This window comes from Protopterus annectens, chromosome 4.part1 (genome assembly GCF_019279795.1).
Source record: "Protopterus annectens isolate FY-2018-M chromosome 4.part1, PAN1.0, whole genome shotgun sequence".
In the NCBI taxonomy this organism is placed as follows: Eukaryota; Metazoa; Chordata; order Ceratodontiformes; family Protopteridae; genus Protopterus; species Protopterus annectens.
Window position 1 is genome coordinate 917,104,391 of NC_056734.1, and position 25,215 is coordinate 917,129,605.

Genomic DNA, 25,215 nt, shown 5'->3' on the forward strand with positions numbered 1-25,215 from the left:
CCAGTATGGAATCCCTTTGTATTAAGCCAAACACCATTCTTCTAGAAGAATACAGTTATCCATCCATAAACTGGGAGACTTATACATTATCAAATATATATGTCTAGAGACTTCATCAATACAATCTCTATGGACCAGGCAGTCTGCACTCCAACTAGGGGTAACATAATCCTGGACTTGGTCCTTTACAATATGAGGTAGCTCTATTCCCCACCAACTGTAACATCTTTTAGTTATATTGGACTACTAGTCAGTCACATCTACAGTAAGACTGAAGCCCGGAACATCCTCCATTACCTCAGTATTCAGAAACTAAACAAAGGCTATTTTGCTAAAACAGAGTGATAACCCAGCAAAATTCAAAACTGCCCCCCACACACACACACACCTTGTCAACCCCACTGATTATGCAGAATTCTTTACTGCCAAATTATATGCACATGTGAATAGCAGCATAGAAGCATCTGCCTCCCCATAAATAAATGCAATGCAAAATTAAATAATAAATTCCTATGGTGCGACCTAGATATAAACAGGCTTTATAAACAGAGATAAAAAACTTATTGCATGCAAAAATAAATTTCTCATGATGCCAAGAAAGCTCTTGCTAAAATAAATAATTTACTCCAGATGCTAAGCAAATCAGCCAAAGTCAGATAGGAGGTAAACGTAGCCACCCAGATGAGGGGTAAACATAAAGCCTTTTTTAATTCTGTTAGAAACCTCAGAAATAATGCCCAGCACTGAACAAATAGTACATGAGATATCACATACTTTGATGCAGAAGACATAGCCAATCTACTACCAGACAAATTCAGCTCTAACCTCAACCCCTCCCTCTAATATTTTCAGATCAAATATCTTCATCCACACCCCCCATCAAAGCTCCCAAGAACAGGTTCTTAAAGCACAAAGGCCAAGAACACTGCATGTGTGAGGCCAGATAACATCTCAGGCTGTCTACAAGTTAGCCTCAAACTTGACTTGTCAGCTCTCCTATAGAGACTATTTAATATTAGCCTCAGAACAGGCTGTGTGCTAGATGCATGCACTACATCATCAATTAGTGCCTTGCACAAAGCAGGAGCATCAATGGACCCTGCTTACTATTAACTCATGAGGCTGACCAGTTCCATCTATAAGGCTATGCAAAGGAACATCATGGAATACATAAATAGTAATATATGTAACCTACAGATTCTCAACCCTATCTACTTTGGATTTGTCAAGTGTATGGCCTGCCTACTTAGCCCAGCTGATTTCTTCAGAAAAGTCACGGAGGTAATAGACAATGGCAAATCCAAGCTAAATGTTAACCCCTTTATTACTCATTGGTTAGCAAACTGACTCTCAAACAGAACTCAGGAAATAAGGATGACTGCCTATCTTCCCAAGAAGATATGTCACTAATGGAGTCCACACGGTTTAGTGACTGGGCCACTCCTTTTTGGGATTTACTTCTCAAATATCAAAGGTGTTCCTTGCGGACCAAATTTGCAGATGACTGAAAACTTGGTATGCCATAAACTCCCCAGAAGCCACTGCAATCCTACAAAAACGCCTGTGTCAAACAAATAGTTGATATCAAAACCATGGACTAAAATGTATTGAAAGAAATGTATTATATCTTTCAACAAGCACAACTCCCTGTATAACTATCACATTTACAATGTTTCCTGGAAAAATGAGCCATAGTTAGAGATCTTGGAACCTATGTTGACAATGAGCTGTCCTTCAATCATCGCATATCCACTATTGTAAGGAAGTCCTTTTTATCACAGAGCTTATACTGAAAGATAGAGTATCCAGATCCAAGGGCATAATTATTCCACTGTAATGACAATTTTGGTATGTATCTGGCCAAACATTGTCACAACTAGAATGGCCACAGCACTTTCTCACTACAAAATCAATGGCCTACATTATAAAAACTACACTGACCATCTCAAAGTCATGTCTCTTTTCTTAGTAGTATACAGGCTATTGCAAGGTGATCTCTGCTTCACATATAGAACCCAAGTAGACCGTATGCCATCAGACCTATTAGCCATTTGCAAATCCAGTGGTGTCATAAATACAAGCTCAAGGGACCTAATTTTGTATTTATTTATTGGAAAATGAATAGAACATGCTGGAGGGATGGGTATATATCACAGAGAATACCACTACTGTGGAACAGTCTTCCAGTCCCATTAAAGCAAAATACTTGCCTTATTCCACTCAAATGTAATTGGAACAGTTGGATGTGTATCTACAAATTCACACCAGTTTAGTACCACTGGCTCTATTTGATAGGGGAAACTTGTAGTTACCCTAACATATACCTGTTCAGCCCACCTTTGAATATTTGTATTGCAAAATACAAGGGCTAATAATTAGCATGAGAATTTAAGGAAAGGTTAGTTAAGATCCTCACAAGTCAATAGCCTAGTAAATACCTTTGAAGTTATAGTATGATAATAATTGAAGGGAGGGATCTTGAGTGGCTGCAAAACCAACCCAGCCTGCACCTCTTTGTCCAACAACTCTTGGGTTGCACCCCTTCGACACTGGCTGAACTTCAGATTACCAGACACACATGGCTACAGCCATCTGCTACAGAAATAATTGAAAAACCTAATGTGAAGCTCTGCAAGAGCTCCTGGACTACCCCTTATCTTGGTACACCCACAGGAGCAATCTCATAAGGTCAGCTGTGTTAGAGGAATGCAGAGACTGGTCACCTGGCCCTCCTGAAATTGGAGAACATCCTCTAACTCCCCTTGTGCTGCTCCTGTCTCTCCTGGTTAAATCCCCAACCCTTCTGCTCCGCTGTTATCCTGAGATAATTTCATATCTCTATGTGGGGCTACAAAATGTGAAGATATGTGGGCAACCCACAAACTGGCCAAAGACATCTTCCAGTATTAAATGATCATATCTTGCTCTTACCTTCCACCTCTTTGAATAGTACTTTGACCTGTCTGCCTGCCCAATAAAACATTATCCCTAACCATGAGTTTGTATGTCTACTTTCACACGGCAGTGATTCAGTATTATATCTAGGGTGGGCCAAAGGAGGCAGTTGCTCTGGTTGCAAAGTGTTGGAGTGCATGACTGTTCCATCATGATCACTCTTTAATGCATGCATGCTTTTAAAAGCCAGTATTGCATTTGTGGTCAAACCTGAGCTATGAAGTTCTCAGAGTATGGTCTAAACTGTAGCAAACTGCTTGCTACATTATAGCAAATCCACGCTGAGTGTTTCCACCATAAACTCACCTGATAATGAAGTTATATATAGCAACATAGACTATAGATGGTGACTATCGGTGAAGTTGTATTGACCAACCTCTTTTTGCAACAACTGTGGTGTGCAGTATCCTCTAGGTAGGAGGACAAAAATCACAGATTGCATGCCCTGACAGAGCTAGCCACTTACTGGTGTAAAAATTGCCTCTAAGTGATTTGGTCAAATTGACTAATGTCCCCAAAAATGGGCATGACTATTTACTGATGATAAGTGGGTTGAGTAGGTCTCCTCTGACCTATGTCAGGGACCCATGGTAAGAATGGGTGGGGTCTATGTGCCCTGACTGGTCAGTGTGTGTGCCATCCATAAAGATCAGCAGCCGTGGGTTAATAAGTTACTGGCCAGATGGTGTCCAGTTGCCCAGCTTGTTAGCCCTGTTGAGCAAAAGCTGGGCATAAATCCAATCAACCTGCCAAGCATGAACTAAGGATAGCTACAGTCAGTGTCAGTATCTGGTGACTGACAAACAGGAGCTTGAAAGTGAATGAAATGATGGTAAAAAGGAGTCTGGAAGTCTACTGTATCCAGGAGACAAGATGGAAGGGCAGTGTAGCAACGTCATGCGATCAAGAGTCTACTACTTAGGAGAAGAATAGACTAGAAATAGTGTGGAAATTGTGGTTCAGAACACAGTGAAGGCTACACAGCCAACAATGAAAGGGCAGCCCACCCTAGAAGAAATAGGAACAGCACTAAGGAGAAAGAAGTTAGGTAAAGCAACAGGCTCAGATGAGTTCACTGCAGATATGATCAAGATATTGGGTGAATTAAGGGAGAAATGACTCCTAATGGTACTCATAGAAAAATATAGAGAAAGGTATATCAAAATTACTGGACAAGAAGCATACAAGTGTTAGTATACAAAAACAAGGGGATTATTCACAGCTGTGGGCAGTACAGAGGTGTTAAACACCTATCAGACTGCATGAAAAGTCTGGAGAGGATGACTGACAAAACAAATACACAGTGCAATAGAAAGTAACTGGCAGGTGAGCAGCTTGAATTCAGATTAGGATGCAGTACAGCAATCTCCATGTTTGCAATAAGACAAATAGATGAAAAGAAGCTAGAGGCGGGTAAACAGCACAACTAGGTGTGTGTCATGGTTTTAAGTCCCAAAATCATTGGTAGAATTAGTTCAGGCCATGTAGAAAGGACCTAATGATAAAAGTAAGAAAAGTGTTCAGACTCACAAAGGGGTTTACAGTAGGAGTGTGTGTGTGTATCAGGGTTCAGCTCTGAGCCCACTGTTCTTCATACTATTGGTGGACTACATTAACAAACAGGTAGGAGAGGACAGATCAACAAAGTTGCTGTATGCAGATGGTGTGACATTACAGGTTGACGCTAAGAAAGAACCATACAGATAAGACAGCTGTATTATTAGCAAATGGGGGAAATCAGAAGAAGCTGAAAATAGAGCTAAAAGGGAAAAAAGTATAACAGGTTAACAGCTTCAGTATCTAGGAGGAGTGGTTGAGGAGAAGGAAAGTCTGAATGAGGAGCTCAAAGCTTGAATGTGAGCAGCTGCAGCAAACAAGTACAGTGTGAGTGTAATATATAGCAAAAGAATGCCAAAGAAGCTGAAAAGTAAGGTGTAAAAACAGTGGCGCAACCAGTGCTACTGTATGGTGCAGAAACCTGGGCAGTAAAGGCAGAGCAGCTGAGGAAGCTACAGGTGATGAACATGAAGTGCCTGAGATGGGTGGTAGGATGCACACTGTAGGACAGATGATGAAATAAAGACATCAGAGCAGAAGCTTAAGTAGCTCCAATAAAAGAAAACAGATTATGGTAGTTTGGACATATGTGCAAGAAAGCAGAAGGCAATCTGGTGAAGAAGATTTGGAACAAACAGAAAGAAGGCAAGAGGAAATGAAGGTGTCTAGCAAAGAGGTGGATGGATTTTATGAAAGAAGACCTATCGAAGAAGGTAGGAGAGTGACACTGAACTTTCAGAAAGAGAGGGAGAGACAGCGACAGTTAAAGAAAACCCTGACCCAATGCAGAAAACAGAAAAAAGGGGATTGATTATGGTGATCATTGTGATAATGTGGTAATGATGTCAACTTGAAGGGGATTGATTACAGTGATCATTGTGATAATGTGGTAATGATGTCGACTTGAAGGGGATTGATTACGGTGATCATTGTGATAATGTGGTAATGATGTCGACTTGAAGGGGATTGATTACGGTGATCATTGTGATAATGTGGTAATGATGTCAACTTGAAGGGGATTGATTACGGTGATCATTGTGATAATGTGGTAATGATGTTGACTTGAAGGGGATTGATTACGGTGATCATTGTGATAATGTAATGATGTCGACTTGAAGGGGATTGATTACGGTGATCATTGTGATAATGTGGTAATGATGTCAACTTGAAGGGGATTGATTACGGTGATCATTGTGATAATGTGGTAATGATGTTGACTTGAAGGGGATTGATTATGGTGATCATTGTGATAATGTGGTAATGATGTCGACTTGAAGGGGATTGATTATGGTGATCATTGTGATAATGTGGTAATGATGTCGACTTGAAGGGGATTGATTACGGTGATCATTGTGATAATATGGTAATGATGTCGACTTGAAGGGGATTGATTATGGTGATCATTGTGATAATGTGGTAATGATGTCGACTTGAAGGGGATTGATTACGGTGATCATTGTGATAATGTGGTAATGATGTCGACTTGTCCTATAGGACTCTGATACATGGCAGCTGACACAAAACATGAGCACTATGAGTGATGGGAACCGGTGCATGTCACCTCCTAACCTCAGTGCCAAAGAGACTGAAACAAATTTTGCACTAACCATAGATAACTAGCCTCTACTTCCATTACACTAGTTGCCTCACTTCCTGGCTAAGAACCTAACAACTGTCCACACAACTACTTCCTGTACTTAGTCCACCTCATCCTGCACCCTATTCATTACTTCAGATAAACTAACCAATAACAGTGCTAAATGCTCAACCCTCCCTCCTGAGTAGGAGTTCAGGGGCAAATAAGCAAACTATATTTAATCAAGTGAGACAAGCTTATTCAGTTCTGTGCCAGCATCTTTCTAATTAGTTTGTTAGTTTTGTTCAGATTTAGTTTATTTTTGTTTCATTATCATTATCCAGAAGAAACTAACAAAATGTTTTGTAAAATGTATAAACATTATGTAAAACATTCTGCATTTTATGTTGTAATATGCACTTGTCTTTCATCTTAAATTCATTCACCCATTATTTCATGTTTTATTCTTAGCTCCAAATCCAGGATGTTCACAGGAAAATAAACCTCTTTGCTGCAATGTGAGATCAGATTCATGCAAACCAGCAAATTCATCCTGTTTCTGTGATTCATCGTGTTTAATGTTTTCTGATTGTTGCAGTGATTATAAAAACAATTGCTTAAATGGTAATGTATATAGTTTAATTATACTGTAGAACACTTAATTGCATGGTTATTTGGATTTATGTTTCACTCAAATAATGTACCATGCACTTAATTATGAAATATAATGTTGATAAATTCAATGCTATTTGATAATTGCATACATACATGCATACTTATATAAATAAATACATATATGCAAATATTTTAAGCATGGGCAATAATGCCCTTTGAGCCTGCCAATATACCACAACAGTTGCTACCATAATAAGTGACCAGGCTCTTCTTAAAAATATCTAAACTAGTGCTTGCTACTCTCTCACAGAACCAATTGAACATTCACCTCTCATACCCGTAAAATCTTCAGCAGATTCTCTACTACTTTTTATAGAATGGGACAAATGTACCTTAGCACTCTGAAGAACAAACATTCTCCAGCAGGGTATTGATGTACAAGCAATGACCATTGAAAAATGAGGCCACAACTTCATGGCAGCATATCAAGCTACTGTTATGCTTGGACAGAAAAAAAAACTAATGGCCACCTCTGTGAAGCAAGTGTAAAATGTAAAAAAAAAATTTAAATAAAACGTGTGTGTTTATGTCTGTGCGTGTGAGTGTATGCATGCATATGAGTGAAAGCAAGATCGATCGAGCCATTATTTTACACTTGCTAAGCAACGTTTTTGCTGTTTAGCCACTGTAAAACTAAAAATATCAGAAAAACATGTGTGTGTGTGTGTGTGTGTGTGTGTGTGTGTGTGTGTGTGTGTGTGTGTGTGTGTGTGAGTGTGTGCGCGCGCGCTCGTGGGGAGGGGTCTGTGTGAGAGAGGCAGAGACAGTGATAATGATGGAACACTGGCAGCAACAGATCAGAGGTTTCCGTACCTTTCAACCTTTCAGCTCAAGAAATCTGGATAAAACCTGAAATAAAGGAAGAACAAAGGCCCAAAAATAGGAACAGATTTTAAATGTCATATTTAAAAAAAATTAAAAAAAATAAGTTAAATAACGGGATTTGGGTTAACATGAATCTTCTGAAGGAAATAAAGACTGAAAGTAAAATGTATGTCATTATTTAGTGACTTCAATCCCCAATGACTGGGAATAAATAATTTAGCAGTAAGGGATATATTTTGGATGTAAAATGCTTCACCTAACACCATTTACATATACTACAGCAACTTTGAAACATTAGGCAGAGAACTATAGTAATAAAAATATATAAATAAGTAAAACACATGTGTAATTAATGCCCTTCCATGGGTGTAGAGGCCCAGCGCCACTTGGGTGGGCATTAATTACACATCAAAACATACCCTTTCAGTCATTATTGCTTGCTTAATAAACCCAAACATTCCCAGAGATAGTTGTTTCCTAAATGCCCTTTGTACATGCATAACGTCTTCTCCTCAATATCTATATTAGAAACTGTACAAGTTCAGATATTTTACTTTTTCATAATAACTTAAATGTTTACATCCATGGATGCCCTTCCTATATTTCCACTATACTTTCTCCAGCTTCTCATACTTGTTTTCTTACAAGGATTCCATATTGTTATTCTACTCTCAATTTTGGGTTTAGTGTAACTAACAAACATTGAGTGCATCATTTCTGATTTCCTAGACTTTATAAATCTTTTTATACAATGTATGTCTCTATAACTGTCATTAACCAACTGTAACACTATTATTAGAAAAACTCAAAGCTGGATCTACCCATATACCCCAGCCCGTAAATGATTTCAGGTAATTGTGAATATTTTATTATATGTGTACATTAAAACTACATTGTCCTGGTGTTCCTTCTTTATTATAGACTTCAAGACAAAAATATGTGAGCAACATGTGTATAAATTCCACATGCATGTGAAAACCAGCATTTGTCGGTGTAACTGGATGGCTGCCTATTGAAATTTTGGCACTTGAAATGTAGAGTACTTAAAAGCCGAAAAAAGACCAAAAACCTGGAGAAGAGTGAATCTCAGAAATCATTGTTCTCCTTAAAACTAATTTTGACAGGGGGCAAGCCCTCACACCAGCTGAATTTATATATACCAACCTCAAGTTCACCATCCATTGGAGAAAAGGGAATATTCCAAGAAATGGCATCTTAAACTTGGTGTATGCAAGTCTGATCTTTGGCCATTCAGTCTCCACATTTCAGGACTAGCTCTAGTGGGTCCTGATATTTCAAATGGTTACATTTGTCTTATCTCCTCCTCTGCTGCAACTGTTGAAAGTAGAAATGACAACAAAGACATCACCTTACTGAAAGGTCTTCTAATTTTAATATTAGAGTATGGCCTTCCCAAAATTGGCCTACACTCATCTCATAATAATAGCCTCCAACAAGATGCATTAAATAAAATCTGCTGACATATCTGTCTCCAATCAAAGAATACCACTGTGTCATTCTTCAAAAAGCCAACTGAGTTCCTACAACTTAAGGGCAGCATTCATCCTAATATGCTGTGTATTTAAAATGCTTAGCTACAGCTACTGCCCTTCTACCTCTGTAACAAATTGCAAATCAAAATTTCATCTCTTGATCTCAGAAATAATTCTGGTTGCCTCATAACTTTATAAAGACCTCACTTTGCCAAGTGCAAAAATCTTCACCAAAGTAATCTCAGCTAACTGGAATAACCTACCAAAAGAGCTTAGACCAGAACTCAAAAGTATCTCATAGATGGTAGCAAATGCCATTGTTTTAGGAGACACATGCTAACTAATATTCAGATGCAATATTAAATTATAACTAAACTATTTACAGCCATTAACTAAATAATACTAATGCTCACTTTCCTAATTATATATATTTACTAATTATGTATAACCTCATATATAACCTCAACTCCCTTGCCATGTTTTCAACTCCCCCTTCTCTAAAGACTTTTTCTTTCTATGTAACTGTCTCTCCTTTTTTAAAGACATCCGTACCTTTCCTTCATCGCCTCCTGCTTGTATGATCCTTTAAATAGCTTTTAATTACTGATTCTTTCTGTCACTACTTTCCCCGTTAAACAAAATGTTGCCTTTTTATTATTGCCCAGACTTAGAAATCCATGTACAGTTGGCCTATATACTGCAATGTCTTGCACTTCTTTGCCTCCTCTTGCTCTCCATTGTTGTTTTTGATTTCAGAATTTAAACTGTAATTTATTGGACTATGTGCTGTGATTTTAAAAACGTTTGTACATTTTATTCTTTAACATTTTTTTCCTGTTTATCATTGTATGTCATTGTAATAGCTTGTATTTGCCCAAATCTTGGCTGAGAAGGTTCATTGGACCAACCCACCTACCTAGTTAATGAATTGAAATAAAAATAAAACAAATTCTGTACTCTCTGGATAAACCATAATTATACTTGGATTTTCTGTTAACATCTTCTACTGCAGGTGAAAACATCACAGGATAAGCATATTCCTGATTCACCTTCATCCTAAGGCTCTATGAACCTATATGAATAGGCAGAAAAAATTATATTGCATCTTCCATACATCGGGGTTTCTACTCATCTCAATCAAAAGTGCATATGTCTTGCATTTCAGAACATACTGAGTACATATTAACATGTTCCTTAGAATTCAACAACAAAACCATTGCAGACTTTTACATTTCCATTAACCAGTTTCTCTGTCATCTGTGATATATCACAAGCACAATGAATCCAACCGTGTCACTACACTAACAAAATAATTAAATCTGACAGATAAGAAAAAATAAAGTGCTGTCTTTAAAATAAGACCTAATGGCAGCATGCTAATGCTCCTACTATAAATTTTCTTTTTTTTTTTATCCAACAGTTCTATACATTTTAGGTAGTACATAGATGTTTCTTATGGTGGTGATCATGGGTGGGTATTGCAAAATTATAACTGCACAACAGCTATCTGCCATTAAGACCCTGGTACTAAACCCTTTGGAAGAGAATGGTCGTGCTGGCTGCTACCACCAGAAACATAGTATGAAGGTGTGTTTGTTTGTTAGTACTAATCATAATGTAGGTTGCCACATTTATTGTTCTAAACTTTCTGACTTGGAGGATTTGTTCGGAATGATATATCTTTGCACTGTCTTATTTCTGTCTGCCTTCCCATCAGTGATGTAAATGTTAAGGTACTATTACTCCTAAAGGTATTAAAGTAGGGTTATTCAAAAAGAAATTCTGAATTGTGCAGTATAATTCTTTCTGCTACTAAGATGTCCTTCTGGTATTATCTTAGCCCATTTTGATTTACCTGGTCAGTGTACTAAACTAAGTATCTAAGAAAATAAAAGTCATGACTCTCTTGGGTTGGCATTAGCTACTTAAGTTTATACTAAAAAAAATTAAAAACTCACACTACTGTATTGACTGAATGCTCTGATCATTTGCATTAGACTGACTGAACTTATTAAGTCATGCATTGGAAATGTCATATATAACAGAATATAACTTTCTATGTGGAATATTACTTACTCCATGTGGCACCAGTTCAGAATAAGCATTTATTTATTATTTTGCATGTATGTGTTTTATTACGTCAGAAAGAAAGACAGTCTGGGATTCCAGAAAAAAAATCTTGGTATGATTGTAAACTGCTGTCAGAAAGTAGGTCAGCCTTTGCGACTGTGAAAAAGTTTAATTCAAAGATAGATTAAGCTGCAGTTGTTGGCTGATTTGCATGGCTGTAAGTTGCACAGTGCTACCACTAGTGTTGTTCAACACTCTGCTATGGTAACCTCTGCTCTTGACCCATGCATCTCATTGGCACAGACACTCCCATCATTCAGTCTCCAACACACATGAACTCATTCCCCCACACAAGCACACATCCTTGTACTTCTCATCTGTTCCTGATTTTAACAAATAGCCTTGATTTTGCCTCTTATATCCCTCTCTGCCCCTTGTAACTCAGTCAGTATTGGGTGACAGTAGGACTTCTTTCTTATTATTATTGTTCAGAATATGCTTTGTAATGCAAAACCTGCTGCTCATTTGTTTTACCTAACCTATAATATTCAGAAAGTGTCACTGTTGTGTGACATTCTTCCTCATCGTATGGTTCAGAAAATGCATTGTGCTGCAAACCTTGATGTTATAATAAATGTTTATGTGACTTAGAGTAATATTTAAATGGCCATGGTGTGTAGTGTCTCTCATATACACACAAGCAAACCCCATAGATCAGAGCCACCCCCCTCTACTGGTCACACTAATGGACATACTCACTACTAACCTGTTCATACACACACACACACACACACACACACACACACACACACACACACACACACACACACACACACACACACACACACACACACACACACACACACACACACACACACACACACACACACACACACACACACACACACACACACACACACACACACTCCTATGCCTCCTACTGCAACTACCCAGACAGACATAAACTCATGTTCACACACATACACATGCACACATGCAAATGTATATATGTATATTCGCACGCCATGTGTGTGTGTGTGTGTGTGTGTGTGTGTGTGTGTGTGTGTGTGTGTGTGTGTGTGTGTGTGTGTGTATATATATATATATATAGAGAGAGAGAGAGAAAGAGATTAGATATAGATATATATAGATATATATACTATATGTAAACAGAAAGACTCACCCAAGACCACTCACACTTCTGCAGACATCCACACACATACTGCCACAAACACACAGATTCATACCCCCTACCATCAATCCCTCTCTGCTAAACTTCCCAGCACTTACCTGCTTCCTGGTCTCTCTTGTTGCAAATAATGTGTGAGGGTGATGCTTTTGTTGTGTCATTTTATGCAAAATTGCTTGACTATGTAAATCTTTTACTATGTACAATTCCAGAAAGAGAGTATGGCTAATTATCATATCATATGCCATCCCCCAGGAATGCATTGCAGTGCTTCAAGAGAGCACATAAAATCACTGTGGTAGGGCTCTTTAAGAACTGAAAAGCCTACCACTAGTAGAAAAATGGCCATGTTAAGTGTTTTTTTGTTAGCTACTTTTACATATTGCTTTTTTCTCCAATGCAGCCTCTTACAATGGATGCCTGAATCATCCTTGCTCTCCAAATGCAACTTGTACAGCAACTGATCTACAAGGGAATTACAGCTGCGCCTGCAGCACAGGATTTACAGGTAATGACAAAGAGGAAACAAAGGAGAATGCATTCTGCAAACTGTTATATTGGTCATTTTCTTTTCTTTTTTAGACTGGAAAACAGTCCTTAAATTGCCTTATTAAATAAGAATTTTTACAGAAACAAGAAAACTAAACCTGGTTTCAAGTGTATTTTTTTTAGTTTAAGTATCATAACACTTGAATCACATGTTTAGACTAGCCTGCATCGTAAAGGTTCATAGGTACTTACTAGGCTATTCATCCGTGAGGATCTTTAGAAGACTATCCTGCATTCCAATGAAGTTTAAAGCCATTGTAATTCCATTAAAAATAAACCAGAGATGGGAAGAACCTTTATATATATCACCTCTATCCATATGAGGCAAGGGGGATAAAACCAGGGGTGAAGTTACAGTTTCCCATCCATTCACCCAGATTACATGTGGAAAGAGTAAAGGAATTACGTCACTTTATGTGGAAAAGAAGAACATTCTATAGAAGCGGTATTCTATGTGATACAAACTTATCCCTCCAACAAGCTATATTCATGTTGCAGAAGAGATTAAGGTCTTTTTTGAAACACACTCCTTTCTTAGGAATAGCAATCATAAAATAAAATTTTAACTTAGCTGCTTTCTCACTGATGTTATAAGAGTTGATTGGTAGTGATAAAGACATGAGAAATTCTACTCTAAATTTAGGGCGAGGAGAAATGCTTGCATTCAACTACAAAGCTGTTTTGTTTACAACCATCCATTGTTTTATCTTTCATATTTTCTGTCAATAACTATGCAAAAAGAATTATTCTCAGCTTTAAAATGTGTCTTGATTTTAACCTATAAGTGGGAGCAAAAAATGTTTTCAGTATTCTTTATGAGTCTTAAAGAATTGTGATTTTTAAAAGATTTATAACGTTATAAAATGTAAATCCATCGAAAGCAGTGTGTCACGCTAATCAAATATCAATTGTTTTATATGGACTGGTGTAAAACAAAAGCTGATGATTATGGTAATGAAATATGCCTGCAAAGAAAGACCTATTTTCTTAAAGCCCATAATCATATGAGATTTCTTGATAGACAGGAAGCAGTTTTAGAACACTAGAATACTATAGGATTATATTAACAATTTTGTTTAATTACAAATCATCACAAGGTCTATTTTGAATGGTTTCATTCTGAGACATATCATACTGTGCATTGCAACTTGTTTTACCAAGCCATGTTTCAACAAACTTAATAAACCAAGTGCTGGATTTTCTGATATAGTTTAAATGAATCTGCATTTATCAGTGTGTTCGGATTTTGGGTGGCTTTAACATTTGCAATGGTGATTTTGGAGTTGCCACCTATAAGCAGTGGAGCTGGGGAAAGAATCTTCAAATGGTGGTGTAGAACATATTTGGCCCTGCATAAACTGTAGCTCTGTTTTTATAATATGTTTTAGGATTTTCATGTGTGCATGCCTAAATGCATGTATAATTCAGAGTGCGTGTGTGTGTGTGTGTGTGTGTGTGTGTGTGTGTGTGTGTGTGTGTGTGTGTGTGTGTGTGTGTGTGTGTGTGTGTGTGTGTGTGAATATGTGTTTGTTTATGTTTGTTTAGGTATGATTCTTTCTTTGTTATTTACATTTCCACCTTTGTTTTCTACAGGAAATGGAACTGTCTGCACTGATATAAATGAATGTTTAGCTTCCCCTTGTCCTACCGGTACAGTTTGTTTTAATACACAAGGAAGCTTTTACTGCTCATCACCTACAACTACAGGTAATTAATAAAAAATATTTTTTAACATTATTTTTCTTTCATAAATCTTCAGTTAATGTGTTATTACTTACATCTGAAAATAAATGTATTTTGTATTCTGGACTGAGTTTACCCAAGTAGGATTTGCTGTTTATTTATTTTTCTGGAGAAGCTGTAATAATCATATTTTTAATATTTGTTTTAGCATCTTTTTCTATATTTATTTTCATTTTATTGGATTTGTTTACATTACTTTTAGTGATTTTTATATGTAAGGTGATGGTTCTAGTTGATTTAGTCTTGCGACTTACGACTCTACAGTTCTATTAGTACAAAGCTTATTTACTTGGGCTAAATTACTTTAAACCATCACTTTGGTGAGTAGAGTGGTACTAAGCTGTTTATTGGTTCATAGGTATATACTAGGCTAACAATCACCAGGACATTTATAAGCCTAAACATGCAATCCAACCCAATTTTGTCCCTGTGTATCAATGGCATTTTTAGGAGGGATTATATTAGTTAGGAAGTTTCCAGAGGTTATATGGGTATGTTAGTTTGGGCATTACTGTCTGCCTCTCAGATACATGAGTTACCAGATCCAGGGTGAATTTCCAGTTTCCCATCAGTTGGTCAAGGTTATGTTTGAATAGCGTTATGGATGGAGTCTACTTCACCAGCACAGGGAGCCTGCTCCAGAGCACAGGGATCTTCTGAGATACATATCTGTCTCGCAAATGTGTCTTTTTTATATCACAAGCAAAACTTAAATCCTTAGATCTAGTGGTACTGATGCTGTTCATTTTGTGGATGTACAAAAGGTCCATCAGAGCTGGACCATGCCTTGTATGCTAGGCATAGATTGCATCTCAGTAACCTGTAGGAGGCTGAGTATAGAGGGTTCCTATCAGTTTGTCGAAACTTCAGCAGTTTGAACACCATATGTTCAAACTGTGAAGTTCGAAAACTGATTATCGCGAAGCCGCAGAACACCGAATTCTTTCCTGGGGAAAGAATTCAGTGGGCTATTTCTGTGGCTTTGCTATTTTCAGCATTGTGGTGGAAAGTTACAGGTTGGGTTCAGGTAAGTGTGTGATTGTGCAGACGTTAGAGTTAGGGCACGGGTTACGTGAGTTAGGGTTAGGGCGCGGGTCAGGTGAGTGTGCGATAGTGACAGACCTTAGGGTTAGGGTTTGGGTTAAGGTAAGTGGATAGATAGTAGTGTATGTACAGTTTAGTGTAGGGTTAGATGTAGGATTTTAAGTGTATGTGTGTGGATTGCTGTTTTTTTGGTGTGCTTGTGTTGTGTGTGTGTTTCTTGGAACAGCGATTTTTTTCCCTGGGAAAACAATTGCTGTTCTAAGCCTTCGATGGTTTTGCACTTCAAGGTTAGAAGTTCGAACATATGGGGTTCAAACTTCTGCTGTTTCGTCAAAGTGACATAGACCCAACTATAGAGATATGGCTTTAAGGCAATCCATATAGGACAATATGTTTATACCCTTTGGAGGCTATAGTTGAAAAGTGACTGAAGTGATCCTGATAGGTCATGTTTCAAGCTATTTAGGGGCATCCTGGGATATTGTTGAGGCCCAATGATGCTGTTTTTTGGGCCTCAGTGAGTGCTGCCAGGACCAGTTGCCTGTTAGTAGATGGGGCAGTTAGGCTAGTAGGTATTTCATGGGGTAAGGTAGGGGAGGAATGGGGAATGAAGTCTGAGATGAATTTGTCAGCCAGCAAATTGATGTCACTTTGCTCAGTGAAGGTGGCACCATAGACTACCAGTTTGGCACACTAATGTGTGCTGGCTTTGAGGTTTTGGACATAGCTATAGAAGGCTTTGTGGTTGTCTTTAGCCAGTGATGCTATCTTGATCTCCTAATTGGCCTTTGTGGGCTTAGTCCTCTTAATTTCCTATTTAGTTTAATTAGAGAGCTCCTATTATTACTCAAGTTGCTCTTCCTGATTTTAACAATTTCTTTTTTTCATTTTGTTGTATACCCTATTAAGTTTAAGATTCTGTCAATGTGATTTGTTTTTAGAGTTTATTTTGGACTTACTTGTCGTAGGTACAGCAGCCTCTATGCAGCCATTTAGACAGTTTATAGGGTCTCTGTAAACAATTCCACATACATTGTTGTGAACTCTGGGTTGGAAGGGACATTGAATTTTGATGTACTTAATAGGATGTAGTTTTCTTTGGAATAGTTCCTAACCATTACAATGTTTTCTGTGATTACTGAGATGATTTTTACTTTAAAGGAAACAGCTTTGTAGTTTGACTTCACCAGTGAGGAAATCTAACTGGGAGGAGAGCACTCTTCCATATTGGTGAGGACCAGATCCAATATGCTTGAACCTCTGGTGGGTAGGCACATGTCTGGTCAAGGCTATTTGTTAATTAAACTCTGGGAATTATTGTGCCTGTGAGTGTGAGGGAGAGTACATTTTCCATTCTGTAGAACGGTAGTTAAAGTCTCTCGTGAACAGGGTATTTGGTTTCATGGTGAGGGTCTCCAGTATGTCTAGGTATGAGCTATCAGATTTTAGGGATATAGAGGGTGACCTATAGCTTGCTAGGATATGGTATGGCTCTTTGCCTGTGGTGATTTGCATGTGGGTAAATTCCAGGGCATCATCCCATTTAACCAACCTAAAGTTATGCTTGCTGTTAATACAGATTGAGACCCCTCCATCTTGTGTCCCTGTCTGTGCAGCTGATAGTCTAAGTGTGATGAAAGCACTGAAGCTTTGCACTGCTGGAGTACTTTCTGCATACTTAAGCCACATCTCATTAATGGCACAGATGTCTGTATTCTTCAGAGTGAGGAGAGCATGTAGGGTGTGGTGTTTATTGTTTAGGCTCCTTGCACTGAGCAGTAGTAATACCTTTAGGTATATCTGGGTTTTATTTGGTAAGTTCATCAATTTGGCATTGCCTAAAAAGGCTTTAATGGAATGGATAAAGTTTTAACCAATATTCAGAAATCTACGGGAAACAGGTAAAGAACACCTTTTGCAATTCAAGATGGTTTATTAGACATGTCCTCCTATGCTGACAAATATTGAATCTCCCTGGAAAGACACTAGAAACTAAGCCAAATATCAAATTTAATCATCTTTAATTTGTACTTTTGCATCATCTTTGGTGAATGTTGAATGCTGCTCAATGCAAAACGCGTACCTGTCTGAGACCCATATTCAGAGATATCAACAATGTCTCTCTTCACATAGTCCAGGGAAATATGTCTGAAGTCATTAACACCCACGTGGACTATATCAGAATCATACTGATACTAATGGAGTAGTGATTGGAGTATAATTTGGCAATTCCAGGTTCCAGATAGGCAAATTCCCATTATCTTGTCTTTGTTCTGTCTGGTGAGTGGGACATCCATGTGTCATGCAATGGACTTTGCTATGACAAGTGTCCTGAGTAATAAGTTTGCTTGCCTTATGTGTTTTATTTTGAGACTCCCCTGGGTATAGGAGTCTGTGTCATGTTTGATGTTGCTTTTGGTAAGTGCTTTAGATACTGCAGCGGATAGGTGTTGCCATTTATGGGCTTAAGAGTTCTTTGAGGTTTAGGAAGATTGCTTTTTAGTAACTCATCATAAGTTGGTCTATGTTTGTGGTGGACGTAGTGAGTGTGTTCCTGACAACCTTGTCTGTATGTGAAAAGTTTGCCTGCAGTTAAATTGTGTATGTGCATCTCTTGCATACTGTGTTTGTTTCTTTAAGGGTTAAATACTGCAGATTTAATGGCTTTAAATATGCAAATAAAATGGTATTAAATGATGGAGGAATGATATGAAATGAAAGGTCATGCCATTTTTTCAGACTCCCTTTAGCACTATCCGTTGTTAAGATATAAGTGTTTCTTTCTTCCTGTTTAAGTAAAACACTATGACAGAATTCTAACCAGACATTTCCTGAGCTTTGGAAAGGGTTACCATGAGTAGTATGCCTTAAAATCAACCAACCCCTCGTAGTAACCTTTTTTAATTCAGAGCCAGGTCCACTGCAGTGATTTTTTATGTTCAGTAGAATGTTTGTGTCATGCTACCTCCATGGCAATGCTACATAGCAATAATGTATTTTAAGAGAAGCAGCTAATATTAGTTAAGCATGTGGTCTTCCTCAACATGCCTGAGGGAAGGGATTTATACAGCCAAGCGATTTAGAGATCACTCACCTACATAAATCAGTAAAGCAAGCTACAGTAATTCACATGTCCAAAATGGTGTGGTCCCTATTATAGAGAATGGAAGAGACCACCTTGCATGTAAATTTAGGGAATTTCAATGGAGAAATATTGGTGGTAGGGTATCTGAATGTGTGTAGGTGTGAAGTAGTATGTCCACACCTCTGCAGAGTCAAAAATGGTGTCTGATGACTGTGTGTGTGTGTGTGTGTGTGTGTGTGTGTGTGTGTGTGTGTGTGTGTGTGTGTGTGTGTGTGTGTGCATTTGTGCATGTGTGTGTGTGTGTGTGTGTGTGTGTGTGTGTGTGTGTGTGTGTGTGTGTGTGTGTGTGTGTGTGTGTGTGTGTGTGTGTGTGTGTATGTATGTATGTGCATGCATTTGTGTGTGTGTGTGTGTGTGTGTGTGTGTGTGTGTGTGTGTGTGTGTGTGTGTGTGTGTGTGTGTGTGTGTGTGTGTGTGTGTGTGTGTGTGTGTGTGTGTGTGTGTGTGTGTGTGTGTGTACATGCACTTCAATGTGTGTTTATGAAGGTCTGCATATGTGGGGGAGAGTGAATGATGGGGGAGTAATAGCAGTTTAGAAAAGTATAAGCGATTCTTTTTGAATCCCAGGGATTAGTTATACATAGCGAGCATAACACAGAATTTCTAGTGTGCACTTGATTATTTTTGATTGTGTCACACTATTTGTTCTTTTTTATTATTATCAGAAATGTTAAAATAAAATATGTTGCTATGAGAACAATGCCATTTATCTGGAGAAATCATGCAACTACAAAAATAGTCATTTAGTATATTGGCCGGTAATCCGTCTGATTTACTTCATGTCAGTGTTTTATTTATTTATTTATTTATTTATTTATTGCATTTGTTTACTGAGAAAGTCCACTGGGCCTAAAAGAAACATTTCAGTGGAGGCCCAGGGAGAAAACTTCTGACAAGAACATAGATACAGAAAACATTAATCATTAATTGATACAAAAGTAGATACAGTTTTACATATAGTGATTACAGTAATATATACGTAATATATACATAAAAGCAGGACTTTTGTTGGTTGCCAGGTGAATTCAGTCAGATAGATATAAACAGAGATATATTAATCATCATTATTGTACCAGTATCAACAGGGCGGCCATGGTAGTGCAGTGGTTAGCATTGTCACCTTACAGCAAGAGGTTCTCCAGTTCGATCCTCAGCTTGGGTGCCTTCTGTGCGGAGTCTGCATGTACTCCCTGTGGTTGCGTGGGTTTCCTCCGGGTGCTCCGGTTTCCTCCCACATCCCAAAGACATGCAGTAGGTGGATTGAACACTCTAAACTGGCCCTAGGTGTGAGTGCTTGTGTATGTGTGCCTTCTGTGGAAGGTTGGTCACCTGGCTGGCAACACGACACTGTAAAACTCCACTGCCAATCATGAGCAGACAGGTGATCCACTGTGGCAACCCCTAACCGGGAAAAGCTGAAAGAAGAAGACGAATTGTGCCAGTATCAACAAGTGATGAAAAATAATAATTATGGAGAAAATAGCATCAGTCAGCAGTAACAAAAAAGCTTAGGAGTTTAGTTATCATATAAGGAGAAGGAGGAGGTAGGTTATAGAGCAGGTACATACTAAGCAGGCACATAGTTTTGCAACTATTTATATACTAATTAAATCAAAGTTATAAAATTAAACCAAACAGAAGTGATAGTGGGAAGGGATTTGAAAAGTCTTGAAATTCACAGTAAAGAGCAAACATGAAAAAAAAAGTTTTATAAATAACATAATCACTGAAAAAATAACCAGAAATACCACAAAAATAAAAAAGAGCTGGAAGAGGTTGAATAAAATGCTTCACAAGAAGTACAACATAAACATGGCTTATAAAACAAAATGATTATTTAATCTTCAAATGATGGAGTGAAACAGGAACAACTTGTATATTTCCTTGGATTTTATTCAACCAAAAGCGGACAAGTGAAATGATTATTTACTTATTCGTTTTATTTAAATTTATTTGCCAGGGTAGAACACTGATCAGACAATGACCGATTACAGGTTCACCCTGGGCATCATATGATAGAGTTTTATTTTAATTGATATTTAGTCTGAAATATAGTTAAATTCATTATTTTTGCCCTTTAAGCTTAAAACTTCATGCATGCTTATGAAAACAATAACTTATTTTTGTGGCAATTTGGACATAAAGCCTGCCATTGATTGACTTGTCTATATTTTAAACTCAAGAACTGCAGAAGTAAATATTATCTAAAATCTTCACTGTACAACATGTATACAAAAATGCCAATGTGCTTGTTTCATCCTGCTTTATTAAAATACTGCATTCTATATTTATAAATTTATATTTTAATTTTTGTGATATAACCCTGTTCATTTTTTTTCTATAAAGCTCAAAGCAATGGATGTACACATTGCTCAAGTAATGCTACTTGTACAAAGAATAATACATCTGGAGCGTATATCTGTACATGTAAAGAAGGTTTTACAGGTAAGTCAAATGCCATAAAACAAGGCCTGTTTTTGTTTTGCTGCAGCATTATTTTACATTATTACACAGATGTACTTGTACGATTTTTTTGTAAAAATGCCTTAGAATCTCTTATCTTTCCGCAACTGACTGATGCTGTTTCTTGACAATTTTATTTTCATGTTATAAAACTAATACAAATATTTAACAGCAATTTTCAATCAGTGAATAAAATCTTACATCAAACATATGATGTTTTGTCAGAATGTTTAAGATGGAATATGTGAATTTTATCATTAGAAATATGGAATTCCAGATATGCATGAAACTATTATGTTTTTATTTTTATTTTTTTTTTCCAGAAAACAGTATCATTGGTTGAATTTACCAACAATGTTATAACCATTTATATAATATATTCATATATTGATCAAAAATCTCTTTGTATTGCACACAATTTTATTTTAGGAGAGCAGAGATGACTACATTATACGTTAGTAGGCACAGTAAAGAAGAGTGTTCTGTAGTGCTGGGCTTTTATCAGAAGATTATATTAGGTTATATGTGGTGCTTATTTGCGAATAGCATGTTGGTCTGGACGGTCTAGCCAATTCAGGGTTTAGGGAGAGGCAGTAGTGGGTTCTGTATGGAGCTATTAAAACAGTTTCTCTTCAGAATATCAGTTTGTAAACTAAAAATCTATTACCCAAATGAACACCCTGCACAGCTGTCCGAAAACCCTTTAAATCAATTAAAAGTTTTTTCAGACAGCTGACACTGTGCTCATTTGGGTTATTGTTCTATCTGAAAGGTTATTTCCAATCGCAAGAGACAGGTTTATTTTTGTCGATTGCACTGATGTTTGTGAGTATGGGGGAGTGTATAGTAGAGATGGAAAATGGAAGGCTGAAGCTAGGGTAATCCTTGTAGTATTTATCAAGTGCTGTTTGACCCTGTAGAGGGAGCCAGGTGTTTGCTGAGTCTTTTGATCGAGCAAAGTATGTGCTGCTCAGACTTGAGGATATTATCAGTTATAACTTCCCAGAAGTTTGGACTGAGTTACTGATTATATTTTCATATTGTCACTCAAGACAGTGTGAAATGACTGTTTCAGGTGAATGCTTTGTTTAGCAGTAAAGATAATTATTTTTTATTCTTGGTGGATTGAGAAGAAGCTCAGAATTTTTTTAGCTACCTCTATAACAATAAAGGATTGTTGTGTGATTTACTGCAGTGCTGTGATATATGGGGTGGTACAGATAAGAGTTGTATCATCAGCAAATTATAGGAAAGTGGCAAGTGTGGTAGCAGTATGAAGTTTGTTTATGAAAATGTTAAATAGAAGTTGTCCAAGTAATGTACCTCATGGATCACTAACAGAGACTGTTTGAAATGGTGAGAGATCGTCTCACCATTTGACTGCTTGCTGGCAAGTGGGCAGGTAACTGGGAAACCAAGACAGGGAAGGAACAGTGAGGGTGAAGGTTGCAAGTTCTTAAAACTGTTTCTGGTGTGAAACTCTTTCAAATATTTTAGATAGAGCTAGGGAAAGTGCTGATTCTAGGTTGCTTTGATTCCTGTTCTGATTGACAGTATTAATAAAATTTGAAAGAGCATCTGTGGTACTATGGTTAGGTCTGAGACTGTGCTTGCCTTTTAAGAGAAGTTTGCTATGATTTATGTATTACATTAACAAAACATACATTTCTCAAACATTTTAGAAAGAGGGGATACAACTGCAATACGTTCATAGTTTCTGAAATCAGATAAGTTCATCTACTGATCTGTTAATCAAAATGGAGACAGGGAAAGCATTGACACTAGCTGCCATTTTTAAGAATTCAGTTTGAAGGTTCTCAGCAGCCAAGGTTTTTGTTTTAATTTTAGCTTGTAACATCCTTGTAGATAAGGTTCCGACAGTGTAAAATGTAAATTGGTATGAATCTGTGAAATAGTGGGAGTTGTGGGGAGAACGGTCTGATTATTTTATTGAGATACTACTGATTAGCTAAAGTGGGAGTTGAAATGACTGGTGATAGTTATTATTGTTGGTGGTGGTAGAACAGGAAGTAGTAGTTTGACCGGCATGTAACACTTTTAGTGCTGTCCAGAATATTTTTGGATTATTTTGATGTTTTTATTGGAAGATACCATAGTATGATCGCCTATCAGTTTTAATATGAAGCTTGGTATGGCACCTCTGATGTCTAAATCTCTGAATGGTATTTGGGTTGTAATCACCTACCATTTTTCAGGCTTTTGTCTCATCTTAGCATGAGCTGTATGGTCTCTTTAGAGAGCCATGCTGCTGTGTCTGATATTAGCTTTTGTGTTGTAATAGATGATAACATATTTAAGATTTTCAGCTATATGTGTGATTGAAATGATGGACTGCTTCATCTAGTGGCATGAGCATCACATTTTCAGATGAGTTATACTTTTACCTGGTGAGATATCAATAAATAAAAGGGATTCATTTTGAGGTATAGAAGCAGAATTTCTTCTTTGTTGGATTTTAGGTTGGTCGGAGGAGATTTCTAGAGTGCTTTTACAGATGATGGCTACTCCTCCTGCTTTTTATGATTTTTTATCTGTTCTAAGTATAGTAATGGCAGGGGTATCAATTTTATTAGGAGGTGTTTCTTGTATTAGCCTGGTATCAGCAATTGCTATAATGTATATAATGCAGAAAAACAGGCAGGTATGAATGTCCTGAATTTTGTTACAGATGCTATCAGTGTTTATATTAAGAAGTACTAGTTGGCATCATGGGAAAAAGGGGGAGCTAAACTGAGGGCATTAGATTAGAAGAAACAGAAGTGCATTAGGGGAAGGGAGCAAACAGAGTGGGTTTTCCCACTGACACAGGGGGAGGCAAGAAAAAATGATATTTATGATTTATTGGCAAAGCACAGGCTAGGAAAAGAGTGAGAATATAAGTATCAAGTTCAGTAATAGAGGAAAGAAACACAAAGACATGAGAGACAGAGGAAACAAAAATAGAGTATATAGTATGGGAAGCCCAGAGTAAGTGAAAAGCAAAAGTTCACTTAAGGGGCATCATTTCAAGTTACTATGTAGTATGCAGTCCTGTCAGGGAGTCTTTCTGGTACCTTTCCTTTTTAATAGGAAGGAAAACTGATGTGGAGATGACATACTGTAGTAGAGTGGATTGTAACATCTCACTAGTCTGTGACATGTTTTGGAGTATATAAGCATATGGTTTAAAGATTAGCATTCATACTGATAGGAGCAACATACATTGGACTAGGCTGTTACTGTTCTCTCCTATCTGGAAGGGAGTTTTGATTTGTTTGATGATTTTTGGATAGTAACTGTTCTTTTGCGGCTTCCAATTTTATCTGACAAGTATTAAGACTATGGCAAGTCACTTAAGAGAAAATGAGGATAGGTGCTTGAAAAAAAGGAAAGCAGTGCTTAATTTATGTGTTTTGGTAAGAAGAAATTAGAAAAGAAAGGAAAAGAAGAACGCATTATAACATAGCTACATACCATGTGATGTGAAGTTATGTATATACCTATGTTAACAGCATCTACAGATTAAAATACTGAAACCTCAATATACTCAGGCATGGGAAACTGAATTACATGCATTCTAATGCACTACGTATCAAGCAGCATATATTATAAATAGGTGCAAACACATCTCCCTTTGTGATTACTGCTTCAACTTGGCAATGGCTATAAAGTGGGAAGTTATGCTTGGTCAAGCTGATAAACTTTTCAACATGCATCTTCCAAGTTCTAGATGAAGGAATCCCTGTAGATGTTTACTTAGAAACTGATGTTCTTTTATAGCACATTCTTACAGAAGCACGTTTGAAACTGGGCAAAGCTAATTGTAATGCACACTGGATTTCTTTCTAACTGGTAAGGAATCAATGGGACAAGCGTTGGTGGAAAAGAATTGCCTTAGGAGTTGGATAATATCCGGCATAAAGTCTATTTC

The 25,215-nt window shown here is 37.4% G+C and overlaps 1 protein-coding gene across 1 annotated transcript in view; it reads left to right on the forward strand.

Annotated features, from left to right (window-relative positions):
* Window positions 1–25,215, forward strand: part of LOC122801342 (fibrillin-2-like) — a 662,974-nt gene that overhangs the window by 515,440 nt on the left and 122,319 nt on the right. Inside the window, exons 65-68 of the mRNA XM_044070882.1 lie at window positions 6,560–6,712; window positions 12,744–12,848; window positions 14,483–14,596; window positions 21,168–21,266. Of these exons, the coding sequence (XP_043926817.1) occupies window positions 6,560–6,712; window positions 12,744–12,848; window positions 14,483–14,596; window positions 21,168–21,266 (471 nt within the window). The remainder of the gene's footprint in view (window positions 1–6,559; window positions 6,713–12,743; window positions 12,849–14,482; window positions 14,597–21,167; window positions 21,267–25,215) is intronic.